The sequence below is a fragment of the Pseudopodoces humilis genome, chromosome 17, assembly GCF_049639895.1.
Source record: "Pseudopodoces humilis isolate 2021_Gansu_Grassland_sample_001 chromosome 17, ASM4963989v1, whole genome shotgun sequence".
In the NCBI taxonomy this organism is placed as follows: Eukaryota; Metazoa; Chordata; class Aves; order Passeriformes; family Paridae; genus Pseudopodoces; species Pseudopodoces humilis.
Genome location: NC_142216.1, coordinates 891561 through 917272, shown reverse-complemented (window position 1 = coordinate 917272; position 25712 = coordinate 891561). Strand labels below are relative to the sequence as shown.

Here is a 25712-nt window from a genome sequence, read left to right as displayed (position 1 = left end):
ACTCAGACACCTCGGGCTGCGGGGCTGGAGCTCTGCACTGACACCCTCAATAGCACCAGCTAAGAGCTGTTCCTTCTTAGGTGGGAAAAAAAGTGTGGTTTTTCTCCTGTAAAGATGATTCAGCACAACCAAGCTGGAAATCTGGAGCCTGGTCTGTTATTACAGCATTGCTTCCTTGTCACAGAATCCCAGAATAGGTTTTGTTGGACCTTAAAACTCATCTCATTCCGCCCCCTGCCATGGGCAGGGACACCTTCCACTAGAGCAGGTTGCTCCAACCCCCATCCAACCTGGCCTGGCATTTACAAATAGTTCTTGTGTTCAATGTAGCAAGTTAGGGGTGTTGTGTTGTTACAGCAAAATGAACCCCAGAATGGTGTCCCAGGGTCTGGCTGAAATACACCCCCAGTCTGATGGATACTGTGTTTTACTGTTAATGCTCTTTTTTTTCATTAACTAAACTTGTTTGTAGTCTCTGCACATTAAATTAGATTTGTAAACAAGGTGAACAGGGATGACAGCCAGTGTCTTACAAAATGAGCCTGGGGAGGAGGAGTATGTCATTTGACTGATGACAAGGGCCTTGTCATTTAGGATAATGTAGGTCATTGCTCTGGGCCAGAAGCGAACTGCTTCCAGGTGCCAGCTGGCTTTTGGGGGAGCAGGGGGCTTTCAAATACAGGCTTTGGCCTCTTGGTGCCCTCTTCATGAGGGCAGTGAACTGTGCAGGTACCAGCCCTGGGCTCTGCCTGGCGCACAGTGGCATTGCAGAACCAGAATCCCAGAGTCACTGAGGTGGGAAAAGACCCCCACAGCGTCGAGTTCAGGCTGTGCCTGCTCCTCACCTGTCCCCAGCCCATAGCACTGACCAGCCCTTCCCTGGACACCCCCAGGGATGGGCACTCCAAACCTCCCTGAGCCCCCTGTCTGTTAAGAAATCCTTCCTGAAGGAATTGGCACGGTGGCTGGGTGGTTGGCATGGGGGAGGGAGAGCTGCCAGGCACCTGCCAAGTGCTCCCCTGAGCAGATGGATTTCCCCAGGAGGGCTGGTGGCTTTGCTCTGGGAGTGCTCCTGCCAGGGCCAGGGCTCTGACTGTGGCAGGACCTGTTCCCTGCTCACCTGGACCTGTTCCCTGCTCACCTGTGCCAGGTGAGCCCAGCTCTGCCATGTCCCCGGGCCCGGCAGCGCCTCTCGTGCGGTGCAGCCTGTCCCTGTTCCTCTGCCGGTGTCACCTTTCCAGCGACCTTTAAAACAAAGCCTCAGGGCTGTCACAGCTAGGGAGGGATGGCTTGTCACAGTCAGGGATGAGGCTCCTTCCCCTTGGTGGCCACGGTGGTCCCGATCCCTTGCTGGTGGCTGAGCTCGGGGTCGGTTTCCCTCTTAATTCCATTTTTGGGGCCACCTGTGGCTGCTGGTGCCTGGCCCACGGCCCTGGGGTGGAGTCTGGGCTGCACTGCTGTGCTCAGGCTCAGAGCATCTCTGTGCACTCAGCCCAGCTCAGCCCCTGTTGTTATTGCACTCTCGTGTGTTTCCATCAGCAGTTTAGATTGTCTCGCTGTGATAAGCTGCTACAGCAGTTGGAAGTTCTTATCTGTTTCTATTGCTTTCCTTATTTGTTTGTTTTCCTGGAAGAAGGAAAAGCTATTGCAGTTTCTCATTTTCTCAGTGTGCTTAGTCACAGCTCCTTAAGGCCAGGCCATTTGTCACAAAAGTTGAGATATTGAGAAAATTCAAATTTCCTGTGTGGTCTTATATGGAAAAATCTTCCATTTTTAGATTGTAACATATTGAAAATACTCTTTCTTATTAAGTGTTTGCCATGTTCTGCTCTGGTCTCACCCTCCTACACTCACTCCATTTTGATATGAATTTCTTCTGATCCCAAAATGTCCCTTCCCCTCCTTGTGTCCCAGAAAAAGCCAAAGGGGTTTGGTGCCCGCAGGTGGAAATGTGGGGTGCAGCACCTAGGAGTGAATCAGCAGGTCCTGGCTCCTGTTTGCCACAGCAGCTCAGGTTTGTGCACCTTGGGTGACAGATCCAGGAGGGTGTCCTGCTGTCCTGAGGCTGGGGTGGGCTGGCTCCACGTGGCTCCAGGTGCATCCCGTGTTGGGAGGAGGTGGGAGCTGCCCACAGCAGAACCTGTATTCACTGTATGTTATCTCTATAAATAATTACCTGTAACCCCCAGTATTTGGGGCCATTTGTTGGGTGAGGGCACAGATCTGTTTTGTTTCTCTTTTGGGGAGGGATGTCAGAGCAGGTTTTGCCGTGGCTGGAGGAGGTAACCGCGGTGAGGAGCTGTGGAAGGGGCTCGGCGAGGATGGTGCTGTTTGCAGGCAGTGATCCCAGCAGGGCTGCTGCTGGCAGAGGCTGCTCCGGTGCCATCCGACCTGGCAGTGAGCACATGGAGCCCCGTGGGCATCGTTGGCCACATCCATAATGAATGAGGTGTAATGTGTGGGTGCATTTTAAATTTATCACAGCCAGGAAGATGGCTCTGCTCAGGAAAGTGATGCAATGGGTGCCCTGGCAAGTAAACACTGGGGGAGGAAATGCAGAGCTATTTGCATTGGAAATCGGGTTTGATTCAGCTTCACAGCCCCTCCCCTCATGCTGTTAAAGAAGTTTGACTTTGAAGTGAAGCCCTAGGAGTTGTTATCTGCTCAGAGGCTGAACAAATGTTTTGCTGTTAACACCTGTGCCCTGTGCTGGGGGAACCTGGCACTGCCACTCTGGGACCCTGCTCTGCCACTGGGAGCCCAGTGCCCAGCATGCCATGAATGGAGGGTTTAAATGCCTCTGTTCTAATGTCTTGGCTGAAGAGACAGAAATCCCAGAATTTCCTTTCCTGTGTGTCCCTAGCTGGGCTAGAGCCCTTCCAGGGCTTTCTGACTGAGGTGTCTGTGCCTTCAGCAGCAGCTTGGCTTAAAGTCAGACCCAAGCCCAGGCTAAAGTGGCCACTGCAGCTCCTCAGGTACCAGGGGCTGCTCTTGAGTCACTTTGTACCTGCACAGGGAGGAGCTTTGTGCACTGCTTTGAGCATATTTGCTGTTGGATGAGGAGCGTTTTCCCTCTCAGATGGGGCAATGGTTAAGTGGTTTCCTCTTCCCTCTGAAGTGAGTTAACTTCCAAACCACTAAGCTGGTGAGTATTGACTGACTCACCAATGGGATTAGCAGAGATCAAGCACATTATGTCTGGTTTTTGGACCTGGGCACAGCTTCCACTGGTGGGACAGTGCTGAGCTGCTGTGTGCTGCTGGAAGCTGGGCTGGTTGGATGGGGAGTGGGGTCAGGGAGAAGGGTTAATCCTCGGTTCCTGGCCTGTGTGTGCCACAAAGCAGCAGCCGAAGGGCCAAACCCACCTCTTGAGAGCCCCTGTTAAAGTTTAATTTTCTTACAGGCTCTTATCAAGGACCAAAGGGCATCTGCAGAGTGTTGGTGCAGCTCACGTTTTCCTGCTGAATCACCCCAGGGAAGTCCAAGTTAGAAATCACCCCTCTGCCCAGGCTTTAGCAGGTTTTTTTGGGGGTTGAGAAGGGAGCAGAGCCTTCGTGCTCTGTGGAACACTCGCAGGCAGTTGGCAGCTCCCGAGCTTCCATCCCCCTTCCCTTCCCTCCGTGTGCCCGGTGCTCCCGTGCTCTGCTGGGCTGGGAAGAGCAGCACCAGGGGCTCTCTGCTCTCACAGCTTGTGTGTCTGCATCCCCACGGGCAGGGAGCACCAGCAGCCTCCCTGCCTGCTCCCGTTGCCAGGGAATCTGCTGCTGCTGATGCGTCTGGGGAGGGAGCGGCAGCACCGGAGCGCACACGGACAGGTCTCGGTGTCTGAGCCCGGGGATGTGGCCACCCCTTGGGGCTGCAGAGCCAGCACAAAGGGACAGGGCTGGGGGCTGCAGGCTTAGCCAGCTGGGAGTGTTGGGATGCAGGATGAGCTGGGATGTGGAGATGGACACCCTGGCAGCCCAGCACGGCACAGTGAGGCGGCAGCTCCTGGTGTGGGATCACAGCTCCCACCCTCTGTGTCCCCACACCCCCCGCAATGCTGTGCAAACATTCTGATTGCCAAAACCACCCTCACCTTGCTGGTCACGCTTAACAGAGCAGGTAATTGAGGTTTGACTCCTTGTGTGGAAGGGGTGGTCCAGGAGTGGAGGCTGCCTCCGCTGAGGAGCGTGGAGGTGGCGTCGGCCCTCGGGCAAGGGCAGTGCCAGAGCTGTCCCCTGCTGCTGTGCTGTGTGTGCAGCACTCAGGCCTGTCCCTTCCCCTTCTCATTACAGTAAATGAGCAGTCCCAGGGCTGTTTGTTGGAGGCTGGGCTGACAGCTCAGGGCTGGTGTGTGTGTGACAGTGCTGGGGGCAGGAGCAGCACCCTGGGGCACCCTGGACTCCTGCACTGCTCCCTTGTGAGGCTGCAGGAGGGGACATGCAGCAGAGTCACTGCCACTGCTGTGTCTGTCAGCAGGGCAGGGACAGGGCTGGGGGCTGGCACAGCCACGAGGGCACGAGCAGCTTGGGGGTGAAATGTTTTGCACAGCAGAAGTTTCCTCCGTGGGCCTGGTGCTCGGGGTGGCGGTGAGACACGGGGGATGTGTGGGGCTTGCTCGGTTACCTTCCTTGGTTACCTTCCTTGCCTTCTCCTGCCATTGCGAGGACGTGTTTAACCCGGTGCAGGTGAGCTGGCTGAGGGCCACAGGAGGAATTTGGCACCCAGCTCTTGCACAAAACCGCTGGAAAGGTGCGTTGGTTGTTGGAGATGTCCTCTGCTCGCTTGCTGATCGCGGTCAGGACCTGCAGGGATGTCCGTGGCTTTTGTCCTCCTCGTGCTGGGGCCCGGCTGGGAAGGAGCTTGCCCTCCTTCCCTCTTCCTCTCGTGACAAATTCATCTCTGGCGCCTTTGCTTGCCGTGCCGCGGTTCACTGACGCCGTTCCTTTCTCCCGGCAGGCCCGGCGTCATCACCATGCAGGCGCTGTCGGAGGAGGAGCGGAGGCTGTGGATGGAGGCGATGGACGGCCGGGAACCGGTGAGCAGGAGCTGTGGCCCCGAAGCAGAGGCAGTGCTGGCCAGCCCGGGGCAGATTGCTCGCTGTGGAGCCGCTGGCACGCAGCGCCGGCCGGCCCGCGCCGGAGCTGGATCCGTGTGGCAGCTCCTGCCTCCTGCCAAGAGAATCCTTTAATCCCTTGGTTAAATATTTGAGGTAATACTGTATCTCCCGTGCTTGGATTGCTTGGAGGTGCGGTGGAGAGGAGGAGGGTAGGCTTGGCCAGCACAAACATGCTGCTCTGCCGTGCTGAAAGGAAAACATGGCAAAAAGAGCAGTGGAAGAAAATACGTTGTAGATTTCCAGGGCTTTTGGAGTCCTGCGACTCCTTGGCAGCGTGGCCCCTGTTCCCTGCGTTTGCTCCTGCTGTGCCAAAGGCTTCCTCACCTCTGGAAGGGATTCTGGGGGGTTTTCAGGAAACTCACTGTTGTTAGTTTTTATTTCGGAATGCGTTTGCAAACCTTACTGCCAGCTTGAGGAGCGTTGGCTGGTTCTGAGCGGGTCCCGCACGGTGTGGCCCATCCCAGCTTCGTGTGGTGACTCTCCCGTGGCACTGCCGAGCAGCCAAGACCAGTCCGTGGCCTCTGTGCCTGCTCATGGCCAGCAGGGTTTTGGGATACGAGGAGAAGCCGTGTGGAGAGGCAGAGCAGGCTGGGCTGTTCCGTGACAGCCTGGGTGGCTTTGGAGCGGCTGTCTGTGCGCAGGGTGTCCCCATCCCAGCACAGCCTGCTCCCACAGACTGGTCCTGGTTTGAGCAGATCCCCCCCAGATCCATGGGAAGGTGCTCGTTTGTCAGAAGTGTTCATTGAAGGCAGGCGGACACGCGAGGCTGTTCCGTGAGCGCTGGGAAGCTCGCGCTGGGCTCGGTCAAGCGCTCGCCTCTGGAACGTGCAGCAGCTGGGGAGGCTGCGTGTGGGAGGTGCTGCCCTGCATTTCAGGGAAAGGATTGCCTGGTGGATTGCAGCCAGGTCCCAGCCTGGAGTCGTAGATCCATCAGGTAATTCAGGTAGGACGGGAGCTCAGGAGGTTTCTGGTCCAACCTCCTGCTCAGAGCAGTTGCTCGGGTGTTACCGCTCGGGAGCCGAGAGCATCCGAGCGGGGAGAGGCACAGCCTGCCTGGGCTCCAGCCCAGCTGCTTCCCTGGCCTCCTGACCCCAAGGCTGAACCTCTTTTGTTTCAATTTGCACCCACCCAGAGAAGCTTGGTTACCCCATCCCTGGCCCAGATCCACGCTGGACAGGGCTTGGAGCAACCTGATTTAGTGGAAGGTGTCCTTGCCTAGGGCAGGGGGTGGGACTGGATGAGATTAAAGGGCCCTTCCAATTTAAACCATTCCACCATTCTCTGGTTCTGTGACAGCCAGTGAGGCCTGATTTTTCTATCACCTGTTGAAAAGGGGCCCTTGTTTGGGAGAACCAGCTCCTCCACCCTTGGCTCTTGAGCCCTGGGGCAGCTCTAGCGGCACAACCGGCTCCGGCTCCAGGTGCCAGCTGTCTTGATCCCTCCTAAACAAACTCCTGCCTCCGTTCTGGTGCCACCACTTCTTCAGGGACAAAATGTGCATTGTTGGTTGCTCCTAATCTGAACAGAGTCTTGTGCTCCTGCAGCCTGCTCAGCAGCCTCCCACTGCTCACCTCTGCTGTGGCAGGGCTGGCAAAGCCAGGCAGGGTGACAGGAGCCGCAGGGAAGCGCTCACCCCTCTGTGTGTGGAGCTGCTGATGTTTCCAGGATGCAGCGTGGGAGCAGAGCCCGTCTGCAGCGGTGCAGACACAGATTTTGGGGACTTGCAAAGAGCTGTGCGTGCAAAAGGTTCTGTGGAGCAACCAGGACAGGACTGCCTGGATTATCCTGTTCCAGAATCTGCTTATGAGAACTCCAGGTTGTGGTGCCAGCTGCGTGCTGCTGTTGTCCCCTGTCGTGCCCATCACCGAGTGGGGCCAGCTGGCTCACCCAGCACGTCAGGGGTTGTGGCTGTGCATTAATGCCTTGTGCCATAATTGCTAATGGCTTACGCTGCCCTTCCAGATGTGCAGGGGGGATGCAGCCGGCATGGAAACAGATCCAAGAGACACTCTGCTGCTGAGGGTGGTGTGTGTTGACACATGAGGCAGCTCCTTGTCCTCGGTTATCCTCCTCCAGCCATCAAAAATGGAGCTGTGGGCTGTTCTGTTTGGGTTCTTACCTTGCAACACCAGGGTGCAGCGTGTTATCTTCGTGTTACCTATTCCACAGGGATTTCCTTGAGCAAGAGATGAGATTGAACCTTTGGACTCCTAGAAATATCCATCCTGTGCTTTGACTGTATTTCTGTAACCAATGAACCCTGCTGGGAAGAATGTCTGGTTTTCCTTTGATTTGACTGTAGAGTGGGGAGGGATTGGCACGGTGGGGATGGTAATTCCACGTGCAAATTCAGGCTGTGGAGAGATTAACGCGGACTGGAGTTTGTTTCTCGATTATAGTGAAAAAAGTAAACCCAAATGTCGAATTACATCTTAGTGAGATTTAAACATAGAATGTGGCTGCATTAGCCAAGACATTTGTCACAACTTGAGAAGATTTCCGCTGTGTCTCGCAGTCAGAGCAGCCTCCAGACAGCTCTCATCACGCCGTTAACTCTTAACCACTTGTATTCATTTGGATAAAGCCCCCGTGTTGACTTTGGGTTTTCTTCCATGTTGCAGAGGCTGGAAACAAGAGAAGCTGCTAAGTCCATGTCGGAGCAGTGGTGTTTGGTTTTGTTAAGATACTCAGGATCAGTTTCTTACGGGTTTTCTCCTCTGCTGATGCAGTTTGCAAATGTATATGGTGGAGGCCAGAGCGATTGTGAAACTTCCTTGGAAGCTGAGTCAGGAATAAAAGCTGTGTTGGCTGATGGTGGCTGTGCTGGGCTGTGGGTTTAGGAGAGGCACAAATTAGGCTGTGTCTTGTGGCAAAGAACAAGGTAAGCATTTAGGGAAGGTTGTGGAGAATGAGTGTGGAGGAGGCTCAGGGGGACCTTCTGGCACAAGCCCCTGACAGGAGATGGCAGCCAGGTGGGATTTGGGTTCTGCTCCCAGGGAACAGGAACAGGAGGAGAGGGAACAGCCTTAGGCTGGGCCAGGGTGGACAGCAGCAGGAATTTCCCCATGGAAAGGGAGCTCAGGCACTGGAACTGCCCAGGGAGGGTTGGATCTCCATCCCTGGAGGTGGCACTCGGAGCTCTGGGCTGGGGACAAGGGGGGAACAGGGCACAGCCTGGACTGGATGGGCTGGGAGGGCTTTTCCCACCCCAGTGCTGCTGGATCCGGAGCCAGCCCCGAGCCGGGGGTGCCCCATGGCCGCTCCCCACTAGATGGCAGCTGAGACCGGCCACTCGGGCCATTGTCCCCCGGGGCTGTGCCCTCCGTGCCCCGGGCTCTGTGCCACCCCCGGGCTGTGCCTGCTGCGCTCACCTCCCAAACTCATCACTGCCCCAGTCCGGGGCTGCTCCCCTCCTCTGTTCCCCTGTGTGCCCCTCCTGCAGCGTGTGCCCCTCGGGCTCTGCCAGGCTCCTCCACATGGGCTGGGCATGCCAGGATTCCACGACCCTCCACCACTCCAGCCCTGCTCCCAGGGCACTGGTGATGGGTGGGATGTGCCTCTGGAGCTCCCTGTGCCGTGCTCCTGTCCCAGCTGTGCTCCTGTGTCACATCTGTCAGTGTTCCTGTCCCAGCTGTGCTCCTGTGTCACATCTGTCAGTGCTCCTGTCCCAGCTGTGCTCCTGTGTCACATCTGTCAGTGCTCCTGTCCCAGCTGTGCTCCTGTGGCACATCTGTCAGTGCTCCTGTCCCAGCTGTGCTCCTGTGTCACATCTGTCAGTGTTCCTGTCCCAGCTGTGCTCCTGTGGCACATCTGTCAGTGTTCCTGTCCCAGCTGTGCTCCTGTGGCACATCTGTCAGTGCTCCTGTCCCAGCTGTGCTCCTGTGGCACATCTGTCAGTGCTCCTGTCCCAGCTGTGCTCCTGTGGCACATCTGTCAGTGCTCCTGTGTCACATCTGCCAATGTTCCTGTCCCAGCTGTGCTCCTGTGGCACATCTGTCAGTGCTCCTGTGGCACATCTGCCAATGTTCCTGTCCCAGCAGTGCTCCTGTGGCACATCTGCCAGTGCTCCTGGAGCTCCTTCAGCCCTGCTGCCCAGAGATGCCAGTGGTGTTTGTGTGGCAGTGACAGCAGAGCCCAGCCCCACATTCCTGCCCAGCACACCTCCCGCCTCCTCCTTGGATATTGCTTCTGGGAATTCTTTCTGAAATTGTTTTTCATTTTCCTTGTCTAATTATACAGAATGGTGAGAGATTTATTTCCCAGTGGAAACGTTGTCTTTTGAACTCACTCCAGTGCTTTCAACCTCGGCATTCCTGTTATTTTGGCTCATTCAAAAAATGAATTCACTTGAAGGACTTCAGTCCCAGCGTGGCTGTGGGGGATGGACGGGCACCCACTGCTCCCCTTCCCAACCCCCTACACTGCACTGGGACTCCCTGGAGCTGCAGATCTGCTCCATCATGGGAATTCATTCCATAAGAATCCTCACCCAGAGCATCTCTGAGTACAGACGGTGTCTGTGGCCCGAGCTCTCTGCCGAGAGCCCGTGGGCGAGTGCCGGAGCGCTCGCCGTGTTCTCTGCTCTGCTCTCCCCAGGCTCTGCGCCGTGTCTGCCTCTTCAGTGTCTTCCCTCACAGCCTTTTTCATGCTGAGCTTTGATTGTGCTCTCAATCCCACAGACATGTTTTTGTCAGCTTTCTGGAAAATACAGTTTTTTTGTGCACTCAGTCTTGCAGGTTTTCATGGCCTTCATCCTGCCTGGGTTTGTTTGCTTAGAGCAGATTTCTTTTGTTGTTCTCCATGACCTGAGTCATTCCTGTTGCTGCTTCTCCATCTCCCTGTCTCTCTCTTTAGCGAACAGAACATTTTTTCCCCACTCTGCCCACTCTTAATATCTAAGTTTCTATTGTCTGCTGCTTCTCTTTGCCTCTAATCTGTTCCCCAACCCAGACAACCCAGTGAACTTCCCCTGGACTGCAGCTCAGTCTTTCCGAGCTCTGGGGGCGTCGCTGCCACCTCCCAGAGCGGGGAGCCGTGGTGATGGTGAGTTCCACTGGCACCCACACGGGCCCAGGGGAGCCCCTGCTTGGCTTTTTTTGCTCAGGATTATTGCTCAAAAAAATTCTTTGTCCTTTTTGGGGACAAGGTGGTAGCAGAGGAGCCTCAGAGAAGCACGTTCCGTGTCATGATCCGTGTCAGTTCTCGGATCACGTGCTCTTGCCGCTGCTCCCTCCATCTCCCTCTCCTCTTTGGTAACCCTTTAAGCCTGTAATAGCAGTAACTTTACATGGAGTTTGTAAGCTTTTATTTTGCTTCTAAAGCACTTAAGCCAGTGAGGTCTTAAGCCTTGACTTCAGGCTTTTATTCCTGGTTCCAGCAGCTGCTGCTTCAGTGGCTGAGGGCTCACCCAGCTGGAGTCACCGCGCCTGCCGGGGTTTGTCCTCTGCTTAAGAAGCTGTTTCAGAGAAAATTACTTAGAGAAGCATTATAGATAATTTTTAAAAGAGAAAAGAGCCCTCTGGATTGCTTTTACACACCTAAAAGTGCTGTCCCACCCAGTTTTGGCGAGTTTGTGAGCTGTTGTTCCAGCTGTGTTGTCGGGGGTGTCCAGGAGCAGAGCAGTGGCTCCTGTCTCTGCTGTGAATACCGAATTGTTTCTGTAATGCATTCCTTGCTCTGCCCTGGGGCCTGTGCTGCAGGAATTGGCTGCAGGAGTTGGCTTTGATGGGCTCAGGGTGGCTGCTCCCAGAACACCAGCTGGGTTTTGCTGTCCCTTCCTTGCCTCTGGTGGGGACCTGGTGGCAGCCAGGTCTCTCCCTCTGTTTTATGTCACCGCTGATGCCCCCGAGAGGAGCTCCCAGGGGTCTGGGGATGTGAGGGTGGGTCCTGATCCACAGGACAGGGCACAGCACACGTCTCCTGCGTGGGACACTCTGCTGCAGGTGTGCTCCTGGCTTTGGGGTTCAGGTGAGAGGGGTGCTGAGAGGTGGGGTGGGTCTGTGGGGTGCCTGGGGAACGAGATAATCGAACCTGGATTGCAGCACAGATGTGGAACAGGATGGAGCAGCTGCTTGCAGCAACTTGTTTGTGAGCCTGGGCCCAGAGAGGTGAAGCAGCCTCAGGGGAGGGCGCAGGGTGCTCTCATCCCAGGATTTCGTGTCGTGGTTTGGTGGGAACTCGCTGCCCATCCCTCAGTGGGGAGGCACAGAGCCTCAGCTGGAGTGACAGACCAAAGAGAGCGTACTCACTTGCCTTTCCTCTCTTTATCACCTCTGCTGAGTTATTTGATCAGGCAATTCAACAAACATGTAGAAATTCAGGGAATAGCTCCGTGTTGGGAGAACAAATTTCCCTGCCAATTTAAATAGACTATTAGAGTATTGTTTCCTACTTTAAATTAAAAATTAAAGTAAATGGTTCATGCTACAATGACTCGCAAAGCCAGCCCCTTCCATTATTTCCTCCTTTATTGGGCCTTACATTTGCTTTTAAGGAGTGATTTACTGTCCTGCTGCAGCCCCACCACCATCCCTCACCCAGGGGCTTTTCTTCTCCCAGCTGCAGCCCCAGAAGGTCTTTGGACTCTGTTTAGATAATTTTATTTCTATATTTACCCTTGGTTTGTCATTCCTGGCAGATCAGTGTGTGGAGCTGGGCTGGGATCGGGAGCAGGGTTTGGAGCAGAGTTGGGATCAGGAGCAGGGTTTGGAGAAGGGTTGGGGTCAGGAGCAGGGTTGGGATCAGGAGCAGGGCTGGGATCAGGAGCAGGGTTTGGAGCAGGGCTGGGATCAGCAGCAGGGTTTGGAGAAGGGTTGGGGTCAGGAGCAGGGCAGGCTGCAGACTCAGGCCATGGCAGGGTGCAGGTAGATGTGTCCCACGCTGTGTCTCAGCCAGTGTTTGTTGGATGGTGGAAATGTGGTGGTGGGTGCTGGCAGCCCTGGGGTGGCTGCAGGCAGGGCTGAGGGTTTCCCAGGGGGGCTGGGAGTGCTGTGGAATTTCAGGTCCTGGCTAGAGAGGGATAAACATGCTGCTGCAGTTTTGGAGAGGGACACCAGGAGCCTTTAAAGCCCAGCTAGGCTGGCTCCCAGGTCCAGAGGGACCCTTGTGCCACATCCCAGGATTGGTCCAAGAAACCTCTGCAGCCCCCCTGGGCTCATGGGAGTCTGTGGGAGAGGAGGGATGGGATTGTGTCCCCTTGCTGCTGCTTGCCCCAAGCCCCAGCTCCTGTGCTGCCCCACACGTGTCCCAGGTGTGCACATGGGGGACTGAAAGCGGTCTCACCCCAGGGATGTCCCAGTCCTTAAAGCTCCAGTCCTGGCACGAAGCCGCCACCCTTGCTCAGAACACCCGGGTAGTGTCAAACTCTTTCACAGAGGAGGAGCGCCAGGCACGGCTGTGTTACAGTTATTTTAAAAATAAAGATGACACTGTCATTTAAAATTAGGCTGGTTTTGATGTGCTGAGAGCCTGTGTTCGTCAGCAGACGTTGGGAGGAGGAAGGGCGTGTGTGCTGGCTGGGGCTGGCCGGGCTCCAGGCAGAGCTGCCGGAGGAGGATGTGCAAGCTGTTGCTCAAGCATCCTAGAAAACTTGGGGGAAGCTTAGAGCAGTAGAAATTTTCACTTTTAATCAGTTATTTGAGCGATCCCAACATGTCTGCTTTGCTGGACTCGCTTGAAAATGCTGCTCTGGGAGACTTTAGGCGCTTTAGTTATTCCAAAAACGTATTTTGTTGGAGCAGTTGACCTTTAGCCGCGTTATTGCCGCGTATGTGCCGCGCTCTGCTCCCCTCGCCCCACACAGCCCCCAGAGCGGCTGCTGCTGCATTCCCTTTGCAGGGTGAGCCATGGGAAGCTGACAGATTGAGCCAGGTAGTTTTTTCCCTTGTTCTGACCCAGGTGATTTGTTTCCTTGGGTGACAAATGCAGTTATATAACGGCGCTGAGCTAAGCAGCCCAGCTGGCTGGCGGGGAGCCTGGCTGGCCTCGGCTCCACAGGCCCTTGGGAATGCCTGCACTTGTAATAAAATGTGGGTTTGTTTTTAATTAGAGCCATTCTTTAGCTCAGCTCCGAGGGACAGAAGAGCAAGACCCATGTACAGGATTCAAGCCCCCCCAGACGCTTCATTTTTGGTAGATTTTTTGTTTTCTGTCCTTTAATCATGCCCAGGGTATGAGTTTGAAGCTGAAATCTATGTTGGGAGGAAGGAGCAGGAGAGGGAAAGGGGGACATGAGGTGGGAGCTGACTCTGACTGTGATGAACAGTAGGTTGGGAGGGAAGGAAGGAAGGAAGGAAGGGAGGAAGGAGCTGCCAGGGTCCCTGGCCACCCTCTTGCAAATGAACAGCTTCGTCTGCATGACATAAACCAGCATTTCACAGTGGGTTTCTGCTGCCCTGCCAAGTTCTCCACTTGGGAAGCAAGGCTTAATTTTCCCTCCCCTCCTGCTGCAGAGAGGGGAAGTGGGCAGGGAGAGATCATACTCCTATCTGTATCCTGGCTCTCAGAGCAAGGAAGGTTATTTCTAACCACAACACAGTGTAGTCTAGCTCTGCAAATCCTGCTTGTAGTACAAAAACCTGGCTCTCAGACAGAAATAGAACAGGGTTGATAAGGCAGAGCCAGAAACAAGGGCTGATTTCATCAAGGTTGCCAGGTGTCCTGCTTTTAACAAGGAAATAGGCTTTTTGTACATGAGCTCTGCTGGGATGCTGCTCCAGGGCCGTGTCCCAGGGAAGCAGCTCCGCAGTGCCGAGCTCAGGGCAGGGCTGCAGGGTCCTGCCTGCTGTGGCACCTGCCTGGCCCTCTCACTCTTCCTCCCTCTCTCCATTCTCCCTCTGAGCCCTTCCCTGTGGCTGCAGGGACAGGGCACAGGGTGCCCCAGGCTTGGGGCATCTCTGGGTGCCAGAGCTCCATCCCCGCTCTGGGCATCCCTGTGCCCTGCAGGACACGCTGGGGACCGTGGGGACAGCACCAGGCACACCCCTGTGGCCAGTGAGGAAAGGCCGATTGCTGCTGCCGTGGGGCAGCTGTGGAGGAGGGAATGTGCAGCATTCCCAGCTTTCCCTGCCGGGCCCAGGCTCTGTGAGCTCGGGGTGCTGCAGACACCCAGCAGCGGCTGGGCTGGGCAGGGCGGCCGGGCTCCAGCTGCTCCTCAGCCCCTCTGCCCTTAGGAGAGGTTTGCAAAACCCTGGTGTGGAATATCTGTGCTCCTCCTGCCCAAGGCTCCCCGTGTCCCAGCGTGGCTGGGAAGCAGCTTGGGGCTACCAGTTCTGAGGGAATATCATATCTGTTTATACCCCTTGGGCTTGTGCATCTTTCGAGCTGAAAGCTGAAAGACTCGTTCCTGGCTGTTTTGAGGATTTCTGAATATGAATCACAAGGAAATTGCATAACACTGCAGCGTTTCCTCTCATTGCTCTGGACCTTGCAAACACCACGCTCCCCCAGGGAGACCAGGGAATTTTGGCAGGATTGGCCCATTCTGAGAGCCCAAATGGAAAGTCTGGCTTGAAGGGAAGGTCCCAGCACCAGTGAAAGGAGTGTGAGGTGGAATCTTCCATGCCAGGGCATTGAAATCCTTCTCCAGTGGAGATCCCCCTCTCTGCAAACCAGGGCTGCTGGCCTCTTGGTCTCCTTAAACCCCTCTTTCCTCTGAGCAGCTGGACAATCCTTCCCTCTAGATTTTAGCCATTGGGCAGAATTTCATGCCAGTGTTGGAATTTGAAGGGTTTTGGGAATTGTGCTAAACACCGTGCAGCCTCCGAGGGATGCAGCTTAGGTTGGGCCATTTTGGATTTTAAACTTTGAATGAAACTGAATGAAACTTAAAATGAAACAAGTGCCATAGGAAATCATAGCCCATGTGGAGGTTAATGAACACCATGGGCAGCAGTGTGACCCCTGGAATGAGGAAATAAAAATGAAATTACTCAACATCATCTTTTTGTAGTTCCCCTTCCAACCCCCAGCTACTTCCTTTTCCTTTTCTTTTCTCACAATCCGGTGTCATCCTGGGCCACTCACAGGCCCATTTGCTCTTTGCACCTCATGTGTGCAGCTTGTTTAGGATCAGGCTGGAAAACTGATGGGTTGAATTCCTGCTTTATCTGTGCACAAGCAGAAAGTGCATCAGGTGATGAATAGTGGCTGTAGGACTATTTTAGGCTCTGGATGGTGTCTGAGGGGTGTTTCAGGCTCTGGATGGTGTCTCATGGGTGTTTCAGGCTCTGGGTGTTGGCTGTTGGTGGTTGTAGGAGTATTTTAGGCTCTTAGTGGTGGCCATCAGTGGTTGTAGAGGTGTTTTAGGCTCCAGATGCTGGCTGTCAGTGGCTGTAGGAGTATTTTAGGCTCCAGATTTTTTTAAAGGATTTCTGATTAGGAAAATCCACATCTCATGTTTGCATGATCCACAGCTCCAGTGTCGAGGTGTGAGGTAATGGCAGGGCTGCATTTAGAGAGGGCAGGAGCAGCTGCAGCATTGCTGCAGCACCTGCATTGCTGCAGCACCTGCATTGCTGCAGCACCTGCATTGCTGCAGCACCTGCATTGCTGCTCCTGCCCAGGCGTTGTTCCATGGGCCAGGAGCAAGCGCTGGGCTGTGCTGGGGGAAGGTGTGAGTGAGTGAGGGAGTGACCCCCAGCTCATCCCTGAGCTCATCCCTGCGGCTCCAGGGGAGCAGGAGCTGCCTCCTGGGCTGTGTGCTCCTCTACCACACCCTGAAACATCACAGAGCTCTTAATCATCCCTATAAAACCATTTCCTCTGCAAAACATAGCTTGTATTTGGTGAAATGTCTCACCAAAGGAAATAAGTGGTTCTTTAAAGAATTATCTTAAATATCAAGTTCATAATTGAGCATAGTGCAAGTGTCAAAGTAGTCATGAGTTGTAACTGCTCTCATAAAATGTATCTTTCTGGATTGCTTACAGATGCATCTTGGAATTTTTCAATAATAGCTCGTAAAGGCCTTCTTTAAGCTTCCAAACAGCAATTGTTCTGCAGGAATGAAGCAGCGGTAGCTTCTGCTAAAAAAAGTTATACAGTCTGGTTCTGTTCAGGATATTTGACCATCTACAGCAGGAGTTTAGAAAACTAAATACAAGACACCAAGGTCTGTAAGTTCTGTGCTATCTTAATGTATAATTTTTCTATGCACATCACTTCTGAAACTGCCTGGTAAGGATATCTTGGCTCTGGAAATACAATCAAGTGAGAATAATTAGTGCGAGCGAGAGGTTAAAGCATCTCAGCGCTGCAGGGCAGGGATTTGTCTCCACGTTAGTCACCAGTCCCGATTCTGGGAGTTTTATAACCCAGCCTGTTCCCACACGTGTCCCTGGGCCACAGGCCCTTCACCTCCCAGCAATGATTCCTCTCTCTGATTTCCCACCCTTTGGCAGTGACTAATACTGGAAAGTGAAAGAAGCTTTTTATTTCATGAGAAATTCTCTGGGTTTTGGGCTGTTTTCTCCAGAGCGTGTGAACAACAGGAAAAACAGCGTGTGGGCATAAAAACACACTCATTTCATGGTGGTTTACTGTCTGGCCTGGTGCTGGGCCATGTGTGTGTGAGTGTGCAGAGCTCCTGTCCTGTCCTGGGCAGAGCTGTCACCCTGAGAGGTGTCACCCTGAGAGGTGTCACCCTGAGAGGTGTCACCGTGTGAGGTGTCACCCTGAGAGGTGTCACCCTGAGAGGTGTCACCCTGCCAGGTGTCACCCTGAGAGGTGTCACCGTGTGAGGTGTCACCCTGTCAGATGTCACCCTGTCAGGTGTCACCCTGTCAGGTGTCACCGTGTGAGGTGTCACCCTGTCAGATGTCACCCTGTCAGGTGTCACCCTGTCAGGTGTCACCCTGAGAGGTGTCACCGTGTGAGGTGTCACCCTGAGAGGTGTCACCCTGCCAGGTGTCACCGTGTGAGGTGTCACCCTGCCAGGTGTCACCCTGCCAGGTGTCACCCTGAGAGGTGTCACCGTGTGAGGTGTCACCCTGAGAGGTGTCACCCTGAGAGGTGTCACCCTGTCAGGTGTCACCCTGAGAGGTGTCACCGTGTGAGGTGTCACCCTGTGAGGTGTCACCCTGAGAGGTGTCACCCTGAGAGGTGTCACCCTGAGAGGTGTCACCCTGCCAGGTGTCACCCTGAGAGGTGTCACCCTGCCAGGTGTCACCCTGAGAGGTGTCACCCTTGGTGCCCCTGGCCCAGAGCTGGCTCTGTGAGCCCACGGCCAGCCTGGCCACGGGGATGGTGCAGATACCTGTGAGAGACACTGAGGGCAGGGGAAATCCAGCCCAGCCCTTGGCAGTTGTTTGGAGGAGGCTTCCAAGAGCTTTTCCAAGGGGTTCCCAGCCCGTCCCTCCCGAGGTGCTGCAGCCCTGGGCTCGGTGCTGTGTGTGGTGTGGGGAATTGCAAGAACCTCTGCAAAATTCTGCCCCCTTTCCCAAGGGGGGCTGGTCCATGAACTGACTGACGTGTCTGTGGGGCTTAATCTTCAAATGCACCCTTCTGCTTTGAGCCCTGCCTGTTATCAGAGCTGTTTTGGAAAGGGTGGAATATCAACATCCCTGGGGCCAGGCTGGGCAGGAGCGACCTTTGCCAAGGCAGGAGCCCAAGGGGTTTGCCAGCAGAGCAGGGGTGACCCTTGGGGCACTGGAGGAGCCTCACTCTCAGACCTCTTACACAGCAGCCCTTTCCTCATACTTGGAAACTTTCTCTTACCCAGAAAAATCTCCCTCTAAAAGATTTGAGGCAGTATAGGAAAAGCATTTCTTGGAAAAGGAAGGGATGTTACAGACTTGGGGCTTGGCTGAAACCCTGCTGGTGTAGAGCTGTGCTAGTGGATTAACAGAGACAAAGGATAAAAGGTTTCTCCTCCATCAGATGGGTGTAGGGTGGCAGTGGCTCTGTGCTTTATGGTTGCTGTTGACCTCGGTGTGGAACCTCCCTCTCGTTGTGTGCACACTTTGCAATTAATGGCAACAGCATTTTGTGTTTCCTTGTCTGCCCTTTTCCCTTGTTTTAAGAGCAGTCTCTGGTGATTAATAACTTCTGTTGTTTCATGGATCCAAACTGGAGGAGCAAATGTGCAGGCAGAGGATGCCCCTGGAGCTGCTGTGCACTGGGAGTTGGAATGGTTGAGGTTGGAAGGACCTTCAAGCTCCTCTCACTCCACTTCCCCCTATCCCAGCTTGCTCCAAGCCTGATCCTTTGCTGTGTTTAGTGTTACCTGTGTGTGGGGCACGAAATCTGTGTGATCCCAAGGATCACAAGCAGGCTGAGCCCCCTGTCCCTTCGGTGAGCCCTCAGCAGAGGCGCTGAAGTCGGGGGAAAACTTCCGAACTTCCGTAGGGAAGGCTGGCTCCGTGGTGGGGCTGCAGGGCTGCTGCTGTCGGGGAGCCTGCAGGCGTTTTCCTTCCCTCTTTCCACTTATTTTATTTTCTTGATATAAACACTGTTCCTAGAGGAAAACTCACTTGCTGACAGCAGCTGGTTTTGCTGCTGAATCATCCCCCGCTCGCCAGATGTGGCTGATGGATTTTCTCCCGCAAACAATCATCTCTGCTCGCTCTTGTGTTACGTAGCCAGGTGTCCTGGGAGGGGGAAGACGCTCCTTGGAGGGATCTGTCCCTGCCCAAACCCCAGTTTTGAGCTGCTGCATGAGATTTGTGCTTCCTGAGCCTGTCCTGGGTGGTGGAGCTGATCCAAGGACTCCTGATGTGCTCTGGCCGGTGCCCGCACGGGCGAGCGCAGGAGTGGCTCATGTTTGGGTGACCTCCAGGGGAGGAATCTGTGTATGTGCCCTGCTGGGGACATGCCCTGGGGACATGCCCTGTGACACACAGCCCTGCAGGGTGTTTCTGATGCTGGGGATCGTTGGGTGAGCAGCACAGAGAGCTCTGCCCCGCCGGCAGCGTCCGAGCCCGGCTGCCGCTGGCTCTGCTCCTCTGAGAACATCACAGGCAGCTCCTGGAGCTCCTGGGGGAGATGCCGACTGCAGGGACCCCACAGGAAGCTCAGAGCATCCCTGTTGGTGTCAGGATCCCCTGGAGCAGAGCCCTGCCCGCAGCCTCTCCCGCTCCGTTGCTGCCTGAGCGTTGCTATCAACACGGCCTTTGGAAGCTTGCCTTGCCCGCTGGCTATTTCGGGAGCAGCATGTGATGGGGGCAGCTCCCTCGGCAAGGGGGCTCCCAGCCCTGCTCCCAACAGCTTCAGCAGCCCTGCTCCCATCTCTGATCCCATCCCTGCTCCCATCCCTGCTCCCATCCCTGCTCCCATCCCTGCTCCCATCCCTGCTCCCATCTCTGATCCCATCTCTGATCCCATCCCTGCTCCCATCCCTGTTCCCATCCCTGTTCCCATCCCTGTTCCCATCCCTGTTCCCATCCCTGTTCCCATCCCTGTTCCCATCCCTGCTCCCATCCCTGCTCCCATCCCTGCTCCCATCTCTGATCCCATCCCTGCTCCCATCCCTGTTCCCATCCCTGCTCCCATCCCTGTTCCCATCCCTGTTCCCATCCCTGCTCCCATCCCTGTTCCCATCCCTGCTCCCATCCCTGTTCCCATCCCTGTTCCCATCCCTGCTCCCATCCCTGCTCCCATCCCTGCTCCCATCCCTGCTCCCATCCCTGTTCCCATCCCTGTTCCCATCCCTGCTCCCAGCAGCTTCAGCAGCCTCTTGTCCTGCTCAGTGCCCACTCGGCCACATCCAGGGTGCTGCTGGAGCTCTGGGATGTGTGTGCGTGTTCCTGGTGGGACACTGAGCACTGAAGGATTATTTTAAACCATTTTACTCTGTTGAGCAGGAGAAATACAACCTGTCTGAGGGCTGATCTGCTTACAGCTGCTGTTGGTATTATCCTGGGCTTTTAAAGTGCCCTCTCATCGTGATTAAAACCTTCTGCCAGTGTTTTCCCTTTTATTGCATCCACTGAAACGTCACTTTAATCTCCAGCAGCCAAGCTGTGGTGGTGATGGGGGTGGCAGGAGGAGCATCGATATTTGAAGGCTGGAGAGGCTTGGGATGGAGTCCTGGTGGTGGCTGGATGCATTCAGTGCCTCGTCCTGCTGCACTTCTTGGCCTCTCCAAATTAATGGCATTTCTTTCCCTCTCCTGCTCCTTGCCTGGCTCGTTTGCTCAGGCTGTTCCTGAGGAGGGTGGTACCTGCTCCCTGCCTGAGTTACACCTACCAGAGGTTCCTGTAAGGCCCAAGGTGGAATTGCCTGCTTTGCTCTAAGTTTATATCCTCTCTATGTGTCTTTCAGGAGAGGAGCCATAGAACCATGGAAGAGTTTGGGTTGGAAAGGACCTTTGAAGGTCATCTAGTCCAACCTCACCTTCATTTTGTTTAGAAACCTCTAATTTCTGTTTTTACCTGGTCCATCCCATTTGCATTCTTTCATTTTAAGAGCTGTCCTAGTCAGTTATTTTAGAGTGACTCCAGATTTGGGCCAGCCCAGATTTTGTGTGCAGAAGGTCATGCTGGTGTTTGGGGACCTGGCTGCTGGGGGAGGTGCTGGCAGCAGACACACCGTGGTGACACCAGCTGTGCCAGCAGCCCCAGCTGGAGCCAGGCTCTTCATAAGACTTTCTGCTTGTGTTTTCCAGGTGTACAACTCGAACAAGGACAGCCAGAGCGAAGGCAGTGAGTATTTCTTCTCCAGCCTGACCCCGGAGAGGTGGCTGAGCTGTGGGAGGGGTCAGCAGGAGATGCTGGTGGCACTGGGCTGTGCTGGGCTCCCCGGGGCTGGGGGGTGACCGGGCTCAGTGTGGGGACCCAGGGTGGCCCCAGGGAGAGCTGAGTGTGGCACCCAGCAGGGACCAGGGGCAGAAACCTGCTGGTGGGACCTGGGGCCACGGAGAGCAGTGCCAGGCAGCTCCCTGCGCCCCTCAGGGTGTTTCCCCTCCTGCCCCACACCGTGTGCAGGGGTCTGGTGGCCTTGGGACCTGCTCCTGAAGTTCAGCAGAGGCATCAGGTGACACCTGGGACCAGCCAGCTCTTCTCTCTGAGCCAGAATGTGCAGGGTGACCGTGTCTTTCCAAAGGGAAACTGGAGCAGACGTGTAGGAGTAAGGAGGTCTTGCCTTGTCAAGATTGTCAGCAAGAACCCTTAAAAATAAAAAAAGCTCTTTTTGTTGTAGTGCAGGCAATCAACCTTGGGTCAAAGCACTTGTTTTTCTTCCTAGAGGAGCAGTTGCACCTGGTCCTGCCTCTTACCTCCTGTGTTTTAAAACCCTTAATTGAGCCATTTCCCAGTAGGCTGGATTTGCCATAATTGCAATGCTCCAGCCCCAGTCCCTTCCCTCCTTCCCTCAAAGCCACTGGGCAGGCAGGGCTGGGCTTGGGCTGACGTTCAGCACTTGGTTCATTTGGTGCTGCCCCAGACACGACGTTTTCATCTGGAGCCGAAGCATTTTTCTCTCAATAATTGCTATAATTTGCAGCTAATGTTCCTCACACCCATTTCAGCCCTTGCACAAAGCAGTCTCTTCCCCCTCTCTGCTCTCTCCTCTGTGGTTTCTCCTTCCCTTTGATCCTCTCTGGCATCAGCTGCACATCCATCTTTTCCTGCAGGTATCTCTGTGCCTCCCAGGTGATCCCAGCAGGGCTCAGTGCTGTGCCTCACACTGGGAAGGGCAGCATGGCCAGTGGCCCTGGGCTAGGAGCGGTGCTAGAGCAGCTCCTCTGGTCTCTCTTCCCCAGGAGTTTGTGAGCTGTGGGGCCCAGGAGTGGCTCAGCTCTGTGTGCCTGGCCATGGGCTGTCACTGGCCCTGCCAGCTCTGTACCTGCTGCTCTGGCCCAAGAAACCATGCTGGTGGTCTCTCTTAAAAATGAGAAAGCTGCTCCTTGTCTGCTCCTTGTCTGCTGCTTGTCTGCTCCTTGTCTGCTGCTTGTCTGTCCTTCCTGGTCCTGGGAGCAGGTTGGGAGCCCTGGCTGAAGGTGCTTCTGAACCCTCTGCTTGGGCTGGGGCTGCCACTGGTGTTGTCTGACTGCTTCAGCCTCATGAAATCCCTGGTTTAGAGTGCCTGCCTCCCCAGCCACTGTGAAATTGGTTCAGCAGCTGGCTCCCTGCCAGCAGCCCTTGATACAGGATCTTCCTATGAGGGTTTGGAACGAGTGTGGTGATGGAGAGGGTCCGGATGCAGCTCCTGACCCTGGGAGCCTCTGTAGCTCTGTATCCTGCCTGCCCTCGTGGGGGGCTCAGAGGACCTCACAGTGCCGTGGTGGCACTTTCAGGACACTGTAATTCTGCAGAGCTGCTGGGTTCTCTGTCCTGCTGTGTGGCCAGATGGCCGTGGGCCTGTGTGATTTATCTTGCTCTGCTGAGGAGGGGGAGGAAGCGGAGCAGAGGGGCTGAGTGGTGTCACTGAACCATGAGAGCCAGGGGAATTCAGATGCTCTAGTTTGTTAACCAGAAGGACTTGCCCTGCTCTGTGGAAGCAAACCCTCCAGGCTATTTGTGCTTATTTCATGGACCAGCACAAAATTCCTCCTTTCTCTTCCTTCCCACCATTTCCCTCTCCATCTGCCACATCCAGTCGGTTCCCCATTAGTTCAGGACCCCATCAAAGTATTTATTTTCACAAGTTCTTCACAGACCTTGAGTCCCTTTGGCTGCCCTGTCTGCTTGGGTGCCCTGGCCTTTCCCAGCAGTCACAGGCATGGAATCACAGAATATTCTGGAAGGACTTTGAAGCTCCTCTCTCCCTGCCATAGGCAGGGACACCTTCCCCTCTCCCAGGCTGCTCCAAGCCCTTTCCAGCCTGGATTTGGACACTTCCAGGGATCCAGGGGCAGCCACAGCTTCTCTGAGCAGCTGTGCCAGGGCCTGCCCCCCCTCAGAAAAAACTTCATTTCTCCAACCTACCCTGACCCTCAATCTTCCTCTCCCAGTCTCGGCAGCTCACTGGTAATTAGGGCACTGAGAACTCATTTCTGGTAAGACTTGAAAGCTCATTCCTCTGGTTTCTGCTTCATGATTTGCTCCCTCCTCTGTGGTTCTTATTTCCAAAATGTCTTTGAAGGAATTCAAGGCAGAGGTGGTTCCATGGCACAGGAGTGTGTGGTGGGGAGGCAGAGGAGCTGCTCTGACCTTGCTGTGCCCTGACACAGCTGGAGCCAGGCAGGCTGACAGAGCTGATTCAGCCCTCCTGCCCCCTCCCCAGTGCTCTGATGTGTCACATCAGCAAAAAGGAAAGGAATTGATGGATTAAACAGAAATAATCTGCCAGGCAAAAATAGAAGGGGATGAGAGCAATTTAGGAGCACTTGGAATGTGATGCTGCTGGAAGGTCAGATGAGTGTGGGGTGTGTGGGCAGCAGCTGCTGCACAGGTGATGTGCAGTGATCCTGGGATGGATTCCAGCCTGGGCAGTGCATCTCCCTGGGCACTGGATGCTGCTGCTGCAGGAGGAGCTGTGACACGGGGCTGGCCTGGAGCTGAGCCTCACACCCTGCCCTGAGGAAGGACAGCCTCAAGGGAGGCTCTTCCACTCACGGAGAGTTCAGATTGGAGGGGAAGTGTTTTCTCTGAAAGGCTCTGCAGCCCATCTGCCCAGGGCAGGGGGGGTCCCCATCCCTGGAGGGGTTTTACAGCCCTGTGGATCTGGCTCTTGGGGACAGGCCTTGGCAGTGCTGGGGGAATTGCTAGGCTTGATGTCCTGGGGGGGCTTTTCAAACCCAGATAATTCCATGGAGCTGGGATCTGGACAAGAGTAGATCCAGATCTGCCTTTGATCTGGGCCACTGCTGAGCTGAATCATTTGGTAAATGACTGAGCTAAAGAGCAGATGTTCTGACAGGGGGGAAATCAAGCTTTTACAATGCTCATTAAAAGTTAAATTTAAGGATGAATAAAAGCACTTTGGATATTTAATCAGATATTATTTCTGGATATAGCTACTGCAAATAAATCCCCAACCTTTCCTGATCCAGAGCTTGACAGGGAGTGGAAGAGCTCCCTCATCTGCTTAGGGGGATTGTGCCAGGTCACTTCCATCCAGAGGCACTGCTGGGCTTTCTCCTCCTGCTGCTGCTGCGGGGAGGTGGGATCCCTGCAGGGTTATGGAACCATGGAATGGCTTGGGCTGGAAAGGACCTGGGAGATGATCCTGCTGTGGGCAGGGACATCTTCCACTATCCCAGGTTGCTCCAAGCCCTGTCCAAACACACAAGGGGCTGAAGGAAAACTGCCGGTGTGTGGGATGGGTTGGCACCTGCAGTGGATGGCAGAGAGCCTGGAGCAGCGATCCAAGCTGTCAGCACCACACAGGGCTGCCCACAGGTCAGGGTCACACCAGTGCCAAGCCCAGACCTGCTGGGCTGGGTTTGCTGCAGCAAGAGAGTTTCCACAGCAGGGTTTGGAGCTTCTCCTGTGTTTCTCAGTGACCTGGGAATGGCAGCTGTGCCCTGCTGGGGGATGGAACGCTGGGTTTGTGCTGCATCCCTGCTGGGAGCCCTGAGGGTGCCCAGCAAAGGGCCCTGCAGCTCCTGGATTATCCTCACGCCCGTCCTGTGGCACGGGCATCCTGCAGCTCGTGTGCTTGTGTTGGCTCGGCACTGCGGCCTGCCTGCCCAGGAAAACACAACAGGGCTGTTTTCCTCTGCACTGCTTTGGGTGCTTGTGGCCACACAGAGCCCACCCCAGCACAGGACTCAAAGCAGGGGATTAGGAAGGGGCTGCTCGGTGCGAGTGTGAGCTGGCAGCTGCCGTGGGAGGGGGAGCAGGGGGTGCCCTGCCAGCAGAGGGGCTGCACGTGCCTTGCTGAGGGCACTGCCAGCCCCAGGCTCTGCTCCCTGCCCTGCTCTGCACAGAACACAGCTCTCACATCACGGCATTCCCTGCGGCTGCAGCCCGGGGGGCTTTGCCCACCCTTCTCTGAGGGGCTCCTGCCCTCTGGAAGGTTTTCCAACCCTCCCTGATATTCCATAACAAACAGCTGGCTGTGGGCAGAGTTTTCCAGGCACTGGTGGAAAGCTCTCAGTGGGATGAATTCTTCCAGCAGGTGTTTGGGTCCCTGTATTAGTAATTCCTTGAATTTAGAAGTGAAAACCTGCGTTGGCACAAGTGAATTGAGTTGTACATCCATTAATTCTCATTGTTGTAGCTCTCGGGCAGAGGCAGGATACCTTGTGTGCCATTTTCAAGGACTTGCTGTGTCAAAATGTATGATTTAATTTCTTTCCAAGCAACCCGTTCTCAACTTTCCAGACAAATTTGGGTTATCTCACCTTGCTCCTAAATGAATTTTGTCCATCTGCAGTGGTAGGTGCCTGGCAGAGGGCAGGGCCTGGCTCAGGAGGACGTGGAGGCTGGAATGAGGATCAGTGCCTGTGTTTGCCAGGTTCCAGCTGCTACAAACTGCTGCACTTGTGTTTTTCTGCCCTCATTCATCTGCTCCTGGTCTGGGCAGTGGTGCATTGCTGGCATGGCAGGGATTGAGGAGCAGCCTGGTGCTCGCTGTGGGGCCCTGCCCTGCCCTGCCAGCTGCTCACTGCTCTCTGCCCTTCCCCTGCAGCGGCACAGCTGGACACCATCGGCTTCAGCATCATCAAGAAGTGCATCCACGCTGTGGAAACAAGAGGTAGGGCAGCTCTCGGGCCGGGCTTGCTCTGGGG

At 55.0% G+C, this 25712-nt stretch overlaps 1 protein-coding gene across 4 annotated transcripts in view; it reads left to right on the top strand.

Moving 5' to 3' along the window:
* ARHGAP26 (Rho GTPase activating protein 26) overlaps positions 1-25712 on the top strand; it is a 99343-nt gene that overhangs the window by 28204 nt on the left and 45427 nt on the right. For all 4 annotated transcript variants that reach the window (XM_088063710.1, XM_005523708.3, XM_014253152.2 and 1 more), the window contains exons 11-13: positions 4942-5020; positions 20703-20739; positions 25613-25678. In XM_088063710.1, coding sequence (XP_087919836.1) covers positions 4942-5020; positions 20703-20739; positions 25613-25678 — 182 coding nt within the window. The remainder of the gene's footprint in view (positions 1-4941; positions 5021-20702; positions 20740-25612; positions 25679-25712) is intronic.